The sequence below is a fragment of the Poecilia reticulata genome, linkage group LG8 (genome assembly GCF_000633615.1).
Source record: "Poecilia reticulata strain Guanapo linkage group LG8, Guppy_female_1.0+MT, whole genome shotgun sequence".
Lineage (NCBI taxonomy): Eukaryota > Metazoa > Chordata > Actinopteri > Cyprinodontiformes > Poeciliidae > Poecilia > Poecilia reticulata.
The window spans coordinates 24,428,715-24,449,210 of NC_024338.1; the positions used below are offsets into that span (position 1 = coordinate 24,428,715).

At 40.6% G+C, this 20,496-nt stretch overlaps 1 protein-coding gene across 5 annotated transcripts in view; it reads right to left on the reverse strand.

Annotated features, from left to right (window-relative positions):
- prkar1b (protein kinase, cAMP-dependent, regulatory, type I, beta) overlaps positions 1-20,496 on the reverse strand; it is a 68,729-nt gene that overhangs the window by 4,315 nt on the left and 43,918 nt on the right. For all 5 annotated transcript variants that reach the window (XM_008416713.2, XM_017306354.1, XM_008416714.2 and 2 more), the window contains 3 exons: positions 16,938-17,096; positions 10,267-10,327; positions 6,790-6,911 (listed from right to left, as the gene is read on the reverse strand). In XM_008416713.2, the coding sequence (XP_008414935.1) occupies positions 6,790-6,911; positions 10,267-10,327; positions 16,938-17,096 (342 nt within the window). The remainder of the gene's footprint in view (positions 1-6,789; positions 6,912-10,266; positions 10,328-16,937; positions 17,097-20,496) is intronic.

Below are 20,496 nucleotides of genomic sequence, written 5' to 3' on the forward strand. Positions count from 1 at the left end.
TGGCGCTTTATTCAGACGCCTTGAATGTGATAAAATATGATTTATCTGATAACTAATCTAATCAGCCAGGAAAAGGAGAGTGTTAAGAGAGCAGCCAAGAACCCTGGAGGAACTCTGGCAGGAAAATATGTTGGCATGACAACCACAAGTCCTGAACTCAACAAATTTGGGCTTCATGGGAAAATGGAAGATGTGACTTAAACTGTTTTGCTTAAATTCTAAAAACACTGGATGTGGAGAAAAATTAACACTTCACATCAGTGGAGGTGGCAGCATCATGCTGTGGGGAGGCTTTTATGTAGAATATCAAGGGAATCTGGTTAGGGTTCAGGGGAAGATGAACGGAGTTAAATCCTGGAAGAAAATCAAACTGGATTTAGAAATGATGTTACATCAGCATTTCAGGTATATAAATACACTCATTTCTTTTTTTGCTGGTTAACACCTGGTTGTGGTTTTGTATTGAGATAAAAAAAAAACACTCATCAGTACTTCACAGTTTTTTAAAGGTTTTATTGGCCTTTATTTAGCAGTTGTTAGACAGAAAGGTGGGTTATGAGTGAGAGAGAGGGAGAGAGAGAGAGGGTGGGGGAGGTGTGAGGGGGCTATGTGGCAGAGGTCGGGCCAGGACTTGAACTCGCAACAGCCGCGTTGAGGACCAAGGCCTCCACACACACGGGTCACACTTTACCCCTGCGCCACCGACGTGCCCTAAAATTACTTCACAGTTGCTGTTTATGACAAGAAAAACAATTTTAAATCCCAATAAATGGTGAATCTCTTTCCAATTTACCTCCCCATTATTGTTTCTTCACATTTTTAGCCCGTTCAAGTGCTATTTTTGCAACTTATGAACTGCATTTGCAGGATTGCAGTTGGATTTTTTTTTCCAAGCTGAAGGAGAAACGAATAAGCGGGAAGGTAGCGATCCTGTGTTTACAACCACCGTAATACTCTCCTTTCCATTCATGTCCAAACAAAGAGAGTGAGACAGTGCAGCGCTGCAACAACAGTTGCTCGTGAACAGGCCTCATCCAGTGTGGTCCAGATAACCATCTCATACTGTACCACCTCAGGGGGAGTGCTCTGCTCCACAGATATTTCTTTTATAAACATTTAAGAGCTTCGCCTGCCTAACAAAGGCCGTTCCAGACCGCTGACAACAAAAGGCGGCAGGAGAGGTCAGGCATAAAGAAAAACAAACAGAAAATAACAGGGAAAACGCGAGTGAATAAAGAGTTCACGCCAATTAAATGAGAGACAAGCGGCCGTCTGTCCCTCAGCAGGTCCTTTGTGACAGCTCATGCGCAGAAATACATATTCACATGCATCAGCACTTAAATAAATACGCCACAGGCGGAAGGTAATGAATCAACTTGGGTTGACAAGTCAAAATGTAACAGCTTGCTTGTACGAGAAGCACTGGAACGCCGACGCGCTCAGAGAAACACAGACAGGGGCACGGGGCGAGATGGAGAAAGGTGATATCCGGAATAGCCTGTTCATGGGGCCACCCAGCACCAGGAGTGTCTGCACCTTCTCATTCAAACACACACAGCTCACAGGCTGCAAGCAGCACCGTTTCTAACCAAATTTGCTCTCTTCTTCCATCCGCGCCTGAGGGCTGCGTTAAAGCAATTCCAAAAATGACTTTACTCCATTAGGACCCGGTGATCTTTATCTTCCTCCGAACCACCCTTCGATTTGAAAACCTCAAATAAAAAATTACCTGCCTTACGGACTCCATTGATCTGCCCTCGCTTAGATCAGGCATCAGCTGAACTGCACGTCAGGAAGCAGGTTTGGAATACAGACGAACAGCAGATGATGTATGCTGTTGGAAATCCACAGAGGGTCTTTGTTCTGCGTGACCCACTGGGACCCTCTGAGTCCCGTCAGTGTGATTACTCTTGTGGGAGGTCAAAAGACAAATGTGAGCCAGCTTATGAAATACTGTTTAGAGCGATGAGTGTGGGAGACGAGGGCAAATACGTGAGCAGAGAAGACGACTTCATGACGTTCCTACCTTTAAGAACGTCTGTGTTTTATTTACATAGTGATATTTAAAATATATATATATTTTTTTCCTGAACTAACTTCATATTTGGAAATAAAAATATAGAACCTTAAATATTTTCACATTCAATTACATTATAACCACAAACTTCAGTTTATTTTTGGGGGATTTTATGTGATGGATCAACATGAAGTAGCGTTCACGTGATTTCAAAACACCGTGTGTGGGAGGAAACATTAAATTCCACGTTGAAACACAGCAGCGGCAGCACCATGCTGTGGGGAGGCTGGTCGGAGTTGATCATAAGGTGGATGGAAAAGATTTCAGAGTCAGGATCAACGTCCAGTTGAACAATATGYAAWGCCCATTTACACTTTTACTTGACAGCAAAGATTTGCAGCCAACTCATTATTTTGATATTTTTAATAATAAAAGAATTTAACCATGTTAAATAATAGTGTAGCATACATCAAGCCACAAAAGTATGCAAGTCTACGGAGAAGTATTCACACCTCATTAACTTTTCCACATTTTGTCACGTCACCACCACCTCCTGCAGGTTTCCTTTCAGGACGGACCTGTAAGCAGTTCTGTCTGTCTTTCCATCAACTCCAACCATTTTCCCCATCTATGCTAAACTCAGTCATTACCCCAGCATAATACTGCCATGGCCTTACTTTACGTAAGGACTAAGGATTATTTTATTTGTATTCTAAAATGAAAAGCCTTCCATTCATGACAACAGAAGAAGGAGAAGAAATAAGGACGGAAAAAAGTGGTTGACGTTAAGGAAGCTGAGATTCGACACCTCGTGGCCCCTGGAGCCTGTGAGGGCTTGTTTGTACAGTGTGAGAATAAAATGTAAACATGTCCTCTTTCATTAAAGCCTCGATCTTCCATCCAGGCCACAAAAACATGATGTCTCCATAARCTCCTTCTTTTAAAGCGGTACGTATTTAGTGGTGTTTTTTTCTTTTTTTTCCCTTTCGCTGATTCACAAATAATAGCGAGAGGAGACAGATTAGGACACAAGGGACATATGAGCAAAGGCACTGCAGTCATATAAATAGCAACAACAACCATAATATGTGCACATGAGAAGACRCAGAAAAAGGGAGAATATGGTGAGACTGCAGGGAGCTTTTCTTGCAATTAGTCACACTTTCAAAATCCTCCTTTATTTTGCGGTCTGCCCACACGTCCTGCCCTCCTTTGCTCATCCCTTTCCTCTCTGCCTCCGTCTGTCTCCCTCGCTCTCTCTCGTCTCCCCTCCCGGGAGGCCGGGTCTCCTGACCCCGTGTGAAAGTCAGCAGCACGCATTCCAGCCCAGTCCACGGCGCTCTGGGAAAGTTGGGCTGCCATGAGACATGAGGTTACAAACGGAACCGAACCGCTACTGGGCGCAAAAGTAGGTGGAAAAACAGTGGGTGTGTACAGGCCCACGAAAGATTTAAGGTGGGAAACGGCGATAAATCTTGTATAAAATGTAGTCATCGTCCTTAATGATAAGAGCGCCTGATCTGCGATAAGCACAAGCTAAAACTTGTTTGTTGAGTCGGAAAACGCATTCCCMTCTTTGCTCCCACTTTTACTGTATCTCCATCTTCTATTCCCCTCGAGTTCACAACATATTTTTCTCCTTTTGGCATGTACAAACTCCCAGATCGGTGAGTCATGCAAAGTTGATTGTTTTTCTTTTTTTTTCTTCTTTTTCTATTTTCTGCAGAGTCAGTCTGACCTTTGAGGGATGTCTGCAGCTAAATTTGGAGGCCTCAGACACGACCAGCTGGTGAAATACAATGTTAGGAAGTTTAGAGCACTCATTCAGCTAAAACCTTCCCAAGTACTCTTGCATTACGACACACATCAATGCACTTTCTTGGTATTTTAAGAAACAGACCAACACAGAGCATAAGTAACTGTTAGGTTGGTGGAAAAGAATGATTTTCAACATTTTTTTTGTCAATATAAATCAAARAAGTATTGTGCATAAATGTAGACAAAATACTTCTGCTGCAATGTCTGCTCTCTTTGACCATCGACAGACTGACCATTTTTGCTCATTCTCCTTCACAAAGTAGCTCMGGTTCATTTAGATTTAAAGGAGTGTTCCCACAGAATCCCAATAAGTTCCCAATATACTCTAGATTTTGGGTCACTCTAAGACATGAATTTCCTTCAATCTGAACCATCCCATATTAGTTCAGATCGTATCTTTAGTCTTGTTGTCCTGYAGCAAARTGAATCTCCTTCCCGGTAGCAAGTCTTCTGCAGGATTGCCTTATAATCTGCTCTGGCCATCTTTCCATCAACCCCTGTGTGGACCAGCTATCCCTGACCACACAGGAGATTGCTCATCAATTCTCCAACCTAATCCRCAGCTCCCTGGGCCTCCTGGCTGCTTCGTATTGCTCTATCACATAAAATCCAAACACAAAGCTCGTGTCTGTAAAGTGTGCAACTGGGTAAAAGTGTGAAGACTTTGACAGAGTTTAATTTAGATTCAATATTTTAGCTTTTTATGGAAGCAATAAGATGTTTAGGGAAAACAATGAGAGGCTGGGRAGTGACACAGACACTAAAGTCACTGCTCAAATCAAGGATGGCTGCAAGCACTGCTGCAGCTAAATATAATGTTTCACCATGTTTGCTAAAGTACAGCCTGTAAACATTACATGTGGCCACTGTTCACAAAGAGCTCAATTTGTTGTGTGTGTGATTACAACCTGCTAACCTCATTTTACTGCTCCTCAATAGCTGGTTTACTTAGTGTTGTGTGTGAGTGTGAGTGTGAGTGTGTGTGTGCGTGTGGTATCCTGGGTGTTCGTCATTAGGAGAACTGGTCTTCATTGCCACACATTCAGTTTAACAGAGTGTGCACTTCTTATGCTGTCAGGCACCCCCGACCCCCACCCAATTTTCATGGCTGAACTGGAGCCAAAAGCAAATACAGGTCAGTGTCAAGATAAGATTTGGGAATTTTACGGCAACATCTGGAGGTCTTGTACTGACTTGTGGTCAGTAGTAAGAGTGACAACATGCTGTCCTTAAGAAAGTCAATTGTAGCAGGTAATGTAAGGGACTTTAAAACATCTCACAGCTGAAAGTGAGGAGTGGGGAAAACTTTCCACAGACTGACGTCAGAGGCTGGTGGCTGTCTGCCTCACCGAAGTTGTTTCAGCCAAAGGGAGTAAAACTAGCTGTTATGGGGGAAGGTGTTSTAGCTTTTTACTCAGTTAAGACACACATTTTTTGTTTATATTGCTTGACTAGTAAAACAAGGCTGTTTAGTTGCAATTTTTTTTTGCAATTAAATCTATTTGCAAGAAGCAAACAAAAAGATTGCATATTGAGAARAAAAAAAAAAAATATATATATATATATATATATATATATATATTCTGTAGTTCAGAGTGATGTCAGCAACGTCAGGCATCTTGTTTGACAAGTGTGTTTTACAGTTTCTATTTATTTGGACTTTGAATTCAGGTCAACTCTATGGTGGAATATTAGGGCCAGGATATGATTTTGTAAATTTTTTTTTTTAATTGCAAGAATAAAGTCTGAATAATACAAGAAAGAACAAACTTAGTAGTATTCTGAGCATGAAGTGGTAAATTTATGCGAACTTYGACATGAAAAACAACCAAAAAAAAAAAAAGTTGGATGTTGAGCATCTTGAGAAGTTGTACATTGGTTTTACAAATAAAGAAATGTTTAATCTTTTAAAACACCAGAATYAAATTATTATCAGTAGCAGGTCATTGTAACAATTTTGCAAATAATTACAAGATGTTCTGGTAAGATTGTGTCTTTATTACGATAATTTGTGATTATATTCTCGCAATTAAACAACTAAACTTTTCTTGTAGCCTGGCCCTAATAATTCACTCTCACAGAAGAAATGTTAAGAGTCACTTTCTGAAAACATTTTCTGTCATTTGTAATTTACTTTTAGAGAAAAGAAAGCAATTTTTTTTAAAATTAAAATCGGAAATCGAATCTGGTATTCCATTTGTAAGCCATGTCGCCCAGCCCTAATTGGAGTTGAAGCCAGGCTCAGTGATGAGAGCGAAAAAAACAAAAGAAAAGAGATGTAGAACAAAGGGAGAGTGTTGTGTAGGAAGGATACMGGTGAAGAGAAAAAAACAGATTCAGTAAAACATGGGATAAAGTCTGACATCATTCAGCCTCCTTACATTTCACCTCCGCCTTACCTAATCTTGCGTACTGTAATCAAAGCTAAGAAGAAATCTGGACGGACATGGACATTACTGCCGGCATGTGATGAGGTGAGCATCACCTGCAGGAGAGTCTGAAAAGAGGAGAGGAAAGAGAAGCGGGGTCTCCCTCCCGTCAGGAGCCCTCCAGCCAGAATCCTCCTGGCCTGACCCCGCTGAAAGCTATACAAGTATGGAGTTAATCAAAACTGTGTTAGGATGACAGGCAAGGGGCCCTCYGAGAAGCCATGCCAGGGGCCCCTTCTCCACAAAGCTTGCACTGTGAGGGGGGCCTGCCCTTTGCACAGGAATTGTGGTTGAGGGCCGGGGCAGGTAATCTGTCTGCTGGTGGCAATAAACTAAAATCAGTTCTGATGTCAGCGGAGAAGTCTTCAAGGCTTCGGCTCAGTGACATGAACGTCAACCCTTGTGCGCCCACCTGATGACACATGCATACACTCAGGTCCTACATGTCAGCACTTACACTTTAGAGGAAATGAGACAAAGCGTTGAAATTAGCCAACATAATGGGCAGACATGACAGATCCTTACCTCTGTAATAATGAAGAAGTCATCTCCGGGCTCGCCCTGCACTACGATCTTCTCCCCATCCTCAAACTGAACTGGCTCCAGGGCATCAGCCACAGTCAGGCGCTCCCACTTATCCAAAGACTCTGTGAATGAAGCACGTTAAAACTGTGAAACAGCGGACGCACAAACTCATATTCAAACCGTGTAGGTTTCACGCTCACAGACGCTGCTGCCTTCACGGTTCTCCRGGGAAGTTGCGGGGATAAATCCCATTCCAGGCTAATCCGGTTATTCATCAGGAACCATTACATTTCAGATCCTTTGACTACTCCCCTCGTTTCATGGAGGCCCAGGGAGCTTAAACACCTTAAAACTGAGCCCTAAATCTGTTCTACTTACGGTGGTTTGTGGTGACAGAGATATGATTTATCCCCAAAAAGAATMTTTTACTCAGCAATAAGCTACGTATGAGAGCGTGCTGAATGCAGCGCCTTGCAAAAGTATTCAGACCATGTGAACGTTTCAATATTTTGTGGCGTTGCACCCACAAACTTCATTGAGATTTGATGTGAAACATCAACAAACATTTGAGCTAGTAAAACAGAAAGGCGCACATCTATTTAGAGAGAAAGTAAAAAGCGACAAAAAGTCCTGCTAAAAGTTTACAAAAAGCCACATATGGACCAATGCAAACATAGAGGGTATTATAAAGATGCATAATATTGGGAAAAGAGAATGCTAACCAAATATTGCAATCAAGTTCTTTGTGATTGCAATTTTATACATATTCAGGGCTGCAATTAATTATTTTAGTAATCGGTTATTCTTACAATTAAGCAATTAATTGTATGTCAATGGGAACAGCTTTAATGCAATATAAAAAATGCACTAAAATGTACATATAGGGAGAACCTAAATACAGGAAAATTTTTGCAAAAAAAAGGGGCAGCTAAAAACTTACTGGGATGGAAAATCACCTCTAACAGGAATGGAACATCACATTAAATCTCACTAACAAGTTTGTGGTTGCAAAAAGGAAAAAAAATCCTCAAGAGCAAAGAGTACTCTGAAATTAGACCGATTAAATAAAACATCAGGTCTATTTAGTTGCTTTTACAACCAGCAAATTAGTGACCAAAAATAGTCGCTAATTATTATTAAATATTTCCAAAACATTTTACAATAAAGCTGGAATGAATCGAGCTTGGAAAAAAGGAAAATTCAATCAGTATTTTCTTTCAGCCAGTTGGTTGTTCCAACTATCCGACCGCAGGGACATTGACGTGGTTAGCCCGAGATATTCCTAGAAGCCGTTGGCTATTTCGCAGAAACCCGAGCCGATAGTTTCTCATCGCTCTCGGAAAAAACAGAAATGCTTCGACCAAAAGAGGTCAAAGCCACGCAAAATGTGATGTTTAAGGAAGACCGATCGGCYRGTAATAACCAAGTATCTCCACACAGATGTTTGACCAGATGATCTCATCCTTCATTCACACATCAGCAGATCAGTGTGGGCTAATCTTCCCCAGGCCTATCCATCTGCATGTGGAATGTGGCTTATCTGCAGCGAAAACACTCCTCATCCTCGGCTTTGTCTAGATGAAAAGATGACTCCCTGTTTTTATTTGACTAAGACACGAGTTAGAGGCGTAAAACTGCAGCGGGCTCTCTTTGTCTGGCAGCATTGTCTCCCGGTGAGCTCACGAACTGATCCTGTTGTGTCTATTTATCTGTGTGTATAACCGTGTATGCATTTAGGATTAACTAGGATAGGCCTGGCAGTTTGGAGGTGTCCAGTGTCCTCTCCGGTGGGGCCGCGCTGTCTGCCGGACCCAGATGGATGTCTTCTGTCTGGCTGCAAACTAAAAGGCAGCAGGTCCTGCAGAGAGGTGATCCTTAACGGCAAGGCAAGTAACACGATACAGAGATGTCTTGACTAAAGGAGCTACATTTTACGCTTCGCGGAGCCTGCACCCACTTGGATCGGCTCGCTGTAAACATCCAGGGACCCCACCGCTGGGATGTCGGAGCCTGCTTAAGTGCGAGTGCGACAAACATTTGTTGTTTCTCACTTGACACGAAAACATCAAGGGCTTGCACCCAATTTTGTGGCCATCTCTGAAATCAAAGACAAACAAAAACACTCTCGCCCCCTCTCCCTCTTGCGTCTGACAGAGGGCGAGCAGAGAGGCGAAGCAGTGGAAAGGGGGGACTGAAGAGAGGTATTCTACCTCAACGAGGGAGGCGGGTTCTCGAATTCAAGCCTCAACAAAGCTGTCAAAAGGGGAGAATAAAAATGAAAAGAGCCGACTTCAGAGAGACAATCTCCTGAGTCCCTGAATTGAGTGTATGCGTTTACTCACCCAGCTAATAACTCTGTACAGGGGGCACGGCCTTACCCTAACACACCACACACACACACAATCAAGCGGATGGGGATGAGACGTCACTTCCAATTGCAACTCAATTCGAAAGTCAGAATGAATCTCATTCACCTTCCCTTTAAATCCAGTGGCCTGTGTAGGCTGGGTGTTATCCAAATTCCAGCAGGAAAGAGAGGCTTATCCTAACCCCCTATACTTTAATTGTCCACACAGAGACATTACAGAGTGTGGCGGGCTTAAGGGCGAACACTGAGTAGATTAAGACTGTAAACACAAACCTTACTCCGCTATAGGCCCCGTGTGACAGCGTATGCCTGTGTTTATGTGGGGCTAATCTATAATATATGTTAATTTAACTCCCTCAACTCTGGATGCTGGGCCTTTTAAATCAACTTCGATCACAGATTATTATTGCTTGTGCAAAAGTACCCATTCTTTATTAAAGTAGAAACAATGAACGAGTCGTCTTAGTGTAAATTTCTTGCCGCACTTTGTCCCATTAAAACTGCAAACTTCAATGTATTTCATAGGATTTTGTGATACAGCAGTAAGAGGTGAAAAGACAGCATGCATAGCTTCCCAGTTTTTTGAGAACACAATTCTGGAAAGTTATCTCTTGTTTGTTCCTAGCCTACAGTATGTTTTTTGTTCAATCCAATCCAGAGGACTTAAAAACGTCAAGTGAGTCAGGCTGCCTGATGAGCAGCCAACTCAATGGTTGGAAAAAGTTGGAGCAGCTTTAAGTTTGAGAGGCCGTAGGGTTGAAGCTTACTATACGGGTAAGGCATTTAAAAACAAAGAATTTTAAAATTAAATCTCAAACAAACAAGAAGTCAGTGGCGTGGTGCTAAAACTGAAGTAATGTGTTCACATTTTTTGTACCAGTTAGCAGCCAAAGAATTTTATTCGACACATACACGACTCAAATTTGATGAGTTCTGAAGGAAATTGGTTGTGCTGGATGAAAATCAACGTAGACCACACTTTTCTGAATTTCATTTAGAAAACAAATTGAAAAGAATGTATATTTCCCACAATTTCACAAATTGTCCAAATGCCGAAGGCTTATAAATACTTTTAAAAGGCACCGTATTGATCTGACAAATACACTTACCAAGGATGGAGACCTTGCTGAGGAACTCTTCGTACATCTTTCTCTTTCTCAGAGTACTTCCCTGTGAGACAAACAGAAATAACATTATCTGATYGATACAGTCCTAAATCAACTGGTAGCACCGCAGTTTCATTGTGCTGCTAAATACTGGAGTGGCTCGGATTCAAAAAGCACATTCTKATTYATTTTGCAACGGCTTTTATTTTTCTCCCACTTTCATCATTGGCGGATTAGCAAAAGCAAGTGTCAGCAAAACATGAATTAAGTTTTTTAATATCTGAAAATATTTGAGCGGTTATTACTTTTCTGCGTCTTGCATGAAAAATTTTTTTGCACTGGCTATCAATCATGCAGCAAGAAAAGTCCAGTGCCCAATAAAAATAAACTACAATACAAGTTTTTTTTTTTTTTTTTAAAGATTAACGTGTCACAGTTCACAGGGTCATGCTTAGGGAGACTTGTGTGAGATATGGAGTAAAGTTTATTGCGTGTGTGTCTGTCTGTGTGGCCCGCCCCACCCACCAGGCAGGGGACTTTCCCCTCCCTGGTTTTGCCATGAAAATCAGGTGCTTCCTGACAAGTCCGGACCCAGAGGACCCCTTCCCTAATTGCGTTTCTTCTTCACTGCACAGAGCCACTCAGGGAGAGCGGGAGAATAAAGAAAGCAAAAATAAAAAAATAAAAAAAAGAGAGAAGAAAATCCAGTGAGGACAGGCGATCTTGTCCGACCCGTTTCTGCTGTTTGCATGTGGTAGTGATATATGTATTGAGGCTTGGGGTGTCTTCAGCACAAGCGCTCGAGTCCCRCTGCTGCCTCTAATTTCATATAATTTCACATTTTGTCTTAAAAGGGGAGAAAATCTTCCCAAGTGAGTCAACGTCAAACTGAGGATCGTAAACAACTTGATTAAAGGAATTCTAGGCTGCTCTGCCTCCCTCCTGGATAAATGATTTGAGTGCGTGCAGGCAAGTCTGTTTTTAGTTCTGYCACTTATGTTTCACTGCTATCTGAGCAGGGACRAAATTTTGAGGCTCTAACTGTTAAACTTTCACATGCACACTGCGCTCCAACTTTTACAGCTTTTCTGCGAAGCTTAAAGATTCAAAATGCTTGCCGTGCAAACATAAAATGTATACGGCGCGTTTGATTTATGCGAGTGCTGCAGGAACAGCAGGGTGGGCCCCAAGTAATGTGAGGGATTTGCATTTCCAAATAAAAACATGACACTACTGAATGTCATACTTTCTAGCAGTCGTCTTTATTGGCATCTACCTGGGAGGGCTCCAGCACACGACCATGTGTAAAAACGTCCTACTTCTCTTTGACCTACTGTCTTCGCCATTTATGTGGTTAAAGATGAACCAGCATTTTTGTCTGTTTGCCGTCTTTGAGGTGGAATCATCAAAGGCTTGAGGTGTGGAGCGCAGCCAGACTAAACCAACTGTATCTTAAGCCCCATCGCTATCACCTTCATCTCCATCCAACGTGACACATAACCGCTCCCTCACCCTTCATCGCTCCTTTTTTCTTGCTATAATTTCCCCTTGTTTCCTTTCGTCTTGTGTTCTGTTTGTTGACAGTGGTCTGTCAGTTTGATAATAGCTTTGGATGTAACTGTGTCTGTTTAAATACCAAGATGACACAACAGCRCTGGTATTGTATGACTGATGGCAGCACAATGGGGAGAGTGTGTTTACTACAAGGACTGGTATTACATTGTTTGCTCAACTCTMGAATAAGGAAAGTGGTGGGATGCGTGGGTGTGGTGGAGTTTGAGGGGACGCCTTGGCTTTGCTTTACAACATCAATGAAATGTTACACATATATACTGTGTCGTCAACATGCTTGTTGGTTAAAATTATTTATGAACAATTTAATAATGTGATTTACGCTTTACTCTTCCAGGAATAGACTACGGTTTTCAACTTTTACTTTAAACCTTAAAAATCCGTAGCCTTTCCTCACCTTCCGGTCTCTGTACAAACAATACAATATTTTACTAAATTACGACCTCTTTGAAATATTTTTTWAAATTTTTATTTAAAAGTAACAGTCGCCTTTAACAGCTACACCATCATTCACAAATCTACAGAGCTGCGATGAGGAGTTCCTCAGGGTTTTGTTGTGGGACCCGTCTTGGTTTTGTTATGGATTCTCCCGTCAGGTCCAGATAATTCAGCAGTGCAAAGATGTTTATGATTGTCCTTTTTCTGACAACGAGATTAATTAAAAGGGCTAACAAGGTCTGATTTTAAATGTCTTAGTTTAGGATAAATGTAAAAGAAATACAGCATAAAATAATCAGATTTTAGGGATAGTTTTCTTGACTAAATATAGACCAACATCAAATATTATTCATGTCTGTACATAAATAATAGTTGAATTAATAGTAGTGTAGTCCTATGTCCTTGTACTATAGTAYTTGTACTCTCTTTGACCAGTACATTACATTTGTATCAGTTAATACTTTCAACATTCCAGCATTTCATTTTGAAGCATACTGCAAACATACRCTCCTTTACAGATGTTTCATCTGTAATTAACTTTGTAGTAGCCGTGATTTGATGTTTATTTACTTCAGCTTTCTTATGTTGTTTGATTCAGGGTACTCATCTGTTTGCTGTTGAATTCCYAGACAGTGATTCCCTCCTCAGGGAATACCATAATAATAGAAAACAGATCCGTTTGTTAGCACAAGCTTTCTTCATTTTAAACGAAACCCTGTAATCACGTAAAACATAAAATCACTTGTAGAGGCTAGTTCTGTGTGCTACATTTGTGTGATRCACTGTTTTTTTTTGTGTGCTTATTACATAATCAAGGATGTGTGTTGTAATGCACATAACAAATTTGTAACATTTCTGACCTTCATGCACCAATTATTTCACTAAGGGGAAATAACAGAAATATATTTTAGGAGGCCGCGTTATGTTAATGGCAGTGTTTATATTCACTTTTCTATATTGCTGTCAATCAACAAAAAAAATTAATGAGGTTAATCAGATGCTGTGATTAATCATTAATGACTATGTCTAACTTTGTAARCTCCTGCTGCACTCCAATTAAAATGCAATTAATTATCATGTTGTAGCAGAAATGGGCAACTAAGGGAAACATGCTCCACTACACATGCATACATAGTAGTAAACTTGTTCAGGGAACAACTGACAGATAAGATATATCTTATTTTCTAGTTCTTGGATGGACTCCCGTTTCTGATTTTGCCCTGGGCAACTGCCCAGATAGCCAATATAAAAAAAGAAACTACCACTSTATGCATGTTTTCATAAAATGTTTAAGGAAATATTTTGTTCTCTCAATCTAAATATGTCTGAGGATTCTCAGTTTTCCATGTTTCAGGAAGGTTTGAAAGAAGTCATGGTTTTAAGCATTAATTTAGAATGTGCCTCTCCCTTCATTACTGACAGTCGCTCATCTTCAGCCAGAAGCATACGTAGCATACATGTATCATAATGGGTGTGTGTAACAATGCAGGGTGTAAAATGAACACCACGCTGCTGTGTAACGACAGAGCGAGTGAAATTAGCTTTGACGTCACGTGTCATTTTCTTCCTAATCTAAATATAACAATTGCCTAAACATTTTGGACTGAAAGTTGAAAGCTTTGCCCACAGCCCATGACTGGTTGGAAGTGATCAAATAATTATTGGTTAAATCAMTCAGAAAGTAGATCCAACTCYGTAGCTACGCTAGTCAATTCAAGCATCTGGCATGCCGAGGTGAGTAAATCTTCATTAGTGCATTCACAAATGCCTGCGTAGCACAACAGGWGAAGAACATTAATGGGACGGCTGTGGCTGAGAGGGAAAAGCAGATGTCTTGCAATCGGAAAGTCCAGTTTCCTCCACCATCTGTTGAAGCTCTATTGGCCAGACACTTAACCCCAAGTTGCCTATCAATCAATGCTGGTGAATGTAGCTCTAGTGTGAAAAGAACACAATGTAACGTCAGTCGATTTATCTCGCCAATGCTCTGATATTTGTGTAGCATTTATTGAYATTTTATAGTAGTGGCACATATGTGTAATATACATGGCATCTCTAGATTTTGGCAGTCATGTCACAGAATATTTCAATATCTCTTAAAAAACGGTGGATGTTTTGCTTAGCTAGAGGTAAAATGTACTTTGCTTAAGAACCAGATGTGTGCAAAGACGATGCCTGAGTGTTTTCTTAATGTCAACCACATAAATTTACATGATTTTGAATTGTGAGAGTGAGAATGAGAATGTTAATGAGAGAATACTGTGACAAATATATTTTTTACTGATAAAATAGGGATTGGATTAAAGTAAGGTATATCCTCACATCATTGGGGGGCCTTGTGTTCTGACTGTGTTCTCACTGTGTCTTAATGAACAGATTGTGTTTTTGTCCTAGTTGTGATTCCCAATCTAGTTTTACTCAGCAACATGCATCGATCCATTTTCATTTCTTTCCTAATCATATTCAGGGTGTTTAGGGGGTTGGATGCTACCCATCAGTCCACTGGCTCGTCTAGCTAAATAACTCCAAAGAAATGCCAGCACAAGTCTGTGCAATTCTACAAATGAGTTTGTCTTGAAATCAAATGGATCAGTGACAAGTGGTAAAGTGGCTAAATATCGTTTTATCTTATAATTTGTAGATTATGAAGACAAAGAGGACAGGGAAGCAGATGTGAAAAAGTCAAACAAACAGCAGTGCCAATSCACATTTCAACCTCAGCGCTAACTAGCTGCAGTCCCAGAGATTCAGCATAATTTTTTTTTTCACTGAGAAACACATATTCTTACACAAAGAGAGAATGCTCATTGTGTTGGCCAAAGAGGCTGCCAGAATACCACACTTTGTAAAAAGAAAAAAAAAAGCTTTACAAATCATTGACAGCAATAATTAACTACAGGTTTGTGTAATTGAATTCTGTTTTCAGCCCCGCCACCCCCCTTCTTCTAGCTGCCGCTGCTGCTGGTAAGAACGAAGGAATGGGAGCAGCAGAGAGCGAGAATCCTCTCAAAGAAAGGTTACCCGGGCAGATTGAGCCGTCACTTTAACTATGCGCTTAAGAGGTGACATGAGTGCTAGGCAGATTGCTGCCAACTTTACAATGAGCTTAAATTCCACTTCTCAAAAAAAAAAAAAAAAGGCCTTCTTCCATCTCCATGAGCTCSGTTTGACATAAAACAGAATTTTCACTGCTGCCGATGGCAAAGTTTAGATACACACAGGAATCAGGAAGGTTAATTGGTGTCTGACTAATTTATTTGGAATAAAGTGTTAGGAACGTCCGAAGTAATGTTTAGCTGGACAAGGAGGTCTCACAGAGGCGTACTCAGACATGTGAAATAATTAGTCATTCTTACAGAACAAAAATATGTCTGTGAGTCTGACAGCCAGGGCAGAGCACCTAATGTTTCCACTTTAAACATTTAGACATTCCTACTAGATAAGCTCCTGGAGTGGGAAGTGCATGTACAGGCATTAGGACTGACCCTTTCTCTCCTCCTCAGCCCCCCACACACTCACTGCTTTTACTTTTTTTCCCCCCCTTTCTTCATCTAAGAAAGAAGAAAGGAGATATAGGGAGATATTAAAATGGGAGGATAGACTCCTGTGTGTGCATGCATGTGTCAGAATGCACATGTAAATGAAAGCAGGTGCTACAAGTGTTTAAGGAGTTTTAAGTAGGCTAAGTAGGAGGAAATATAGGAAGCAAATGAGCATGAAAGATTAGTGTTGAGRACCCACTGTAAAGATCTTAAATGTATGCACATATATCATACTTACAGTACTTCAGTATTAAATTACAGTATGACTGATGTTACTCTGCATTTTTATGGTTTAATGCTACTTTTATCTTTATTAAAATGTCAAATTTTGGTCAATTTTAAACTACAAATAACAGTTAAAAAAGGTTTTGAACTGTTATTATGCTATTATGTGTGGAAGTCTTTCATATCCCTTAAACTTTTCCACATTTTGTCGCATTATAACTAGAAACTTAGAGAAACGCATTGCAAATTTTATGCTGGATACGTAACACAATATATGCAGAATGCATACAAGAATGATTTAATAAAAAAGTAAAAATATAAAATTTCACTAGTATCGATCCTTTTACAAAATTTGACAGGTTTTCTTCCAGGATTGTCCCGTATTTAGCTCCATCCRTCTTCTCACCCACTATGTCCCTGTTAAAGTAAAACCTTACACAGCATRATAYGGCCATGTGTCACCACAAGGACGGTGCTGTTCCAGTGATGTGTATTTATACTGAGATTAATACAAACATCCATGCTGGCTGCACGGATTTTATTTAGGAGCATGAAAGTAAAAAGACCTTAAGACAGATGYACGCAACATTTTTGGATTTTCCTGAGGTTGTGTTGTTTTCTGTCCAATTAACAGAAACACACAACTTGTGTTGATCTGTTGCATAAATTCATTAAAAGTTYATTGACATTCTAAAGTGAGAAAATCTGAAATAGTTTAATAGTTCACAATACATTTGCAATTTAATGAGAGCTTGATATTCAATTTGTAAAAAAAAAAAAAAGAAGTTATTTACTGTATTTTATTGTGCTAAAATGAGCTAGCTGTGTAACAATACTGTTTTTTAATACTGGAGATTTGGCCAATTCAAAGTAATTATAACTTGTTTTGTTACTTACCATGAGGATGCGGCGGTAGCTGTCCCTGTCAATGCCCCACAGTTTAAGATCTGTTTTGGCCTTGACGGTGGCAGCTCTTGGAGTCCCATAGATCAGGGCCAGCTCACCAAAGCTTCCCCCCTCTCCGATATTGGTCACCAGCTCACAGTTCACATAAACCTGCAGAGATAAAAAGAGAAAGGAGGGACGGACAGGCCATGAGATTGTCTGCTTCAAAGAGCACTGACAAATGAAAACCGGTTGCACTCTGACTTTTGCAGCCCTCACAAAGCTATTGACTCTTATTTTCTATTTTCTACTCTAAGCCTTCAAATGAGATCCTCTAAGGGAATCCATCCCATCCATTTCTTCACCTTTCTCTCCTGTCATCTGAARGAGACTGAGTTAGACAGATGTGTAAAACGGTTCTGTCCCCAAGTCAAACTCATACACACTCCCTTGCTTACATGCAGAGCTCCATGTAGGCCAGCCGGTAGAACTCTAAAGACAATACAACCTCAGTGAGGCCGTCTCTGGGGCCGTCACAGTCGCAACTGTCAACACGCTATCCACYATCTTGTTGACTTAATAACACAGGGAGACAGGAGGGAGGGAAACAGAAGGAGGGTTTATTCCTTTGCTCTTTGCTGTGAATTGCGAAAATAGTTAGAAGACATTATTCAGACTCTAAGGGGAACCACAAGGGACCCATCCGTCACCATATGCTGGATTCTGTTCAAAGGGATGCAGAGTACTGACTGTGGTTACGTCAAGCTCCGAAGAACAATTATCCGAACGTTGCAAAAGCGTTACATCAGAGCAGAACGGTGGTGGAGTTTTTACGACAATTTCCAATCCTGTTCCCAGGTGGTAATTATTTTRACTTAACTGTTGTACTAGCAAGCTTTTATTCAGATCCCTAGAGCAGTCGAGTAAATTTGAGGTTTTGGTAAGTGCGGCTCTATAAAGAAAGGCTGAAGTGAAGCATGTTTTGCCATTTTTACAGACTAAATATGAGCAGACAACTGTGAGGCTGGGAGAAGATAACAAACAAAATGAGAATAAAGCATGAATTTGTGCTTAGTTACTTGGTTTGCAAAAAAAAAAAANCCTTTCTCTCCTGTCATCTGAAGGAGACTGAGTTAGACAGATGTGTAAAACGGTTCTGTCCCCAAGTCAAACTCATACACACTCCCTTGCTTACATGCAGAGCTCCATGTAGGCCAGCCGGTAGAACTCTAAAGACAATACAACCTCAGTGAGGCCGTCTCTGGGGCCGTCACAGTCGCAACTGTCAACACGCTATCCACYATCTTGTTGACTTAATAACACAGGGAGACAGGAGGGAGGGAAACAGAAGGAGGGTTTATTCCTTTGCTCTTTGCTGTGAATTGCGAAAATAGTTAGAAGACATTATTCAGACTCTAAGGGGAACCACAAGGGACCCATCCGTCACCATATGCTGGATTCTGTTCAAAGGGATGCAGAGTACTGACTGTGGTTACGTCAAGCTCCGAAGAACAATTATCCGAACGTTGCAAAAGCGTTACATCAGAGCAGAACGGTGGTGGAGTTTTTACGACAATTTCCAATCCTGTTCCCAGGTGGTAATTATTTTRACTTAACTGTTGTACTAGCAAGCTTTTATTCAGATCCCTAGAGCAGTCGAGTAAATTTGAGGTTTTGGTAAGTGCGGCTCTATAAAGAAAGGCTGAAGTGAAGCATGTTTTGCCATTTTTACAGACTAAATATGAGCAGACAACTGTGAGGCTGGGAGAAGATAACAAACAAAATGAGAATAAAGCATGAATTTGTGCTTAGTTACTTGGTTTGCAAAAAAAAAAAATCTAGTTTAGGTTGAAAGCATCAAGCTTGCTACTTTACAAATTTTGTATATGCTGGTTTCACTTGCATAAAAGGCTGCGTCTAAAAGTAAATAGATTTGTGTGCAAACATAAGGGGGATTAMATTAGTAGCAACTTTCAGGCAGTTTATGAGTCGTTGGCTAATTTACACCCCTGTCTAATGAGAGACATCTTCACACTCTCGTAACATCTGCACTGTTCTTGATGTAGTTTAGTGCCAGGGTTGTGGCTGGGAGGCAGGCAGCCGCTGTCTGTAAGGGATGGAAGAGAGGGATATGAGGTGAAATAGATGTAGAAGAGGGCGAGGTTTGGCAAGGGAGGGAGGTGAGCTTGAGGATAGTCTTCCCACAGCTTGGGTGCAGGCAGAAAAGAGTCTGTGGGAGCAGATTCAGTGGTGAGCAGGACACATCTGGTTTAACACATCGAAGGAGGAGCAATCAAGGCAGAGCAGAGCTGCAGCTGCGGGACGCTGCAGCTGTCGAGTCGAAACAACTTCATGGAAAACTTTAGGAACAAGTGGAAATATGATAATTTAAGCTTGGGATATGTTAAAATAAAATGCAAAAGACAGAAATAAAAATTACAGAAAAATCTAAAAGCACAGCATGGAGGAATTTAGACTATACAAATTCACATTAGTGGTGAAATTTTTTTTTTTTTTACAATGTTTTAAATCACGCTTACATTTCTTTATAAACTACAGTGTTAAATGTATCGGCTCACACCTCCAATTGATCAAGGTGTTCCAATCACTTCCACAACGACAAGAGGTGTAGAATCCACCTAATTGGTATTCAGACTGCTTTTACAATCATTTGTGAAACTATAGGTCACTCAAGAACTCAGTGAATTTTAGTTCCCTACAGTGAGCYGTGAAACCGCAGTAGAAAATTTTCTCACAACTAAATATTCCAAATTCAACTGTTGGTGTCATTATAGCAAAGTTGAAGCAACTGGGAACACAAGAGTTAAAAACATCTTCAATGGGAGCAATGGTTATATAGTTCCAACACGACTTAGATTAGCTCAGGATCTGTCTGTCGGGTGCTTCATGTAGTGGTTTCCAAGGCCAAGCAGCTGTTTCTTAACCTTATATCATCAGGTGCAAGGCAAAGCCTCCGACTGGTGAATAGCACAACACCACAGGACTGAGGAGCAGTGAGACCTGTTYTCTGGGTGGACAAATCAGCTCCAGGTACATGAAACATGTTGCGAACAGACTGGAAATTAAGTGAACATGATTCACTGAGCACTTTTAAGCCCAGACTGAGAGCACTAGAGATGACTTCCTTAAATTGTGGCTGTTTTTAATAATCATTTGTAAAGCATTTTAATTGTGTAAGTACATGTAATTATTGTGTAAACCCTTGCTGCCTCTTGGCCAGGACTCACTTGACAAAGAGGTTTTTAATCTCAATAGGACTTTTGTGGTTAAATGTACGCAAAACCTTTTTTTTAAAAAAAGCCCCTTTCTTCAGGGTACTTTTAAAGTGGACTAAGACTTTTGCACAGAACAATGTTTCACTTGGTTTAGTTTGGCTTCATCATGTCCTTGTCTGCCTGACAGAAACCAGAGACAGTGTTGAAACAGTTCCTGTTGAGCACGATATCTTACAAGAGTAATAATCAAATTTCTACTTAAGTCCTTATCTGCTATCTAAATACACTTTACGCTTAAACACAAAAACTGAATGATGTTTTGTGCAAAATTGTGG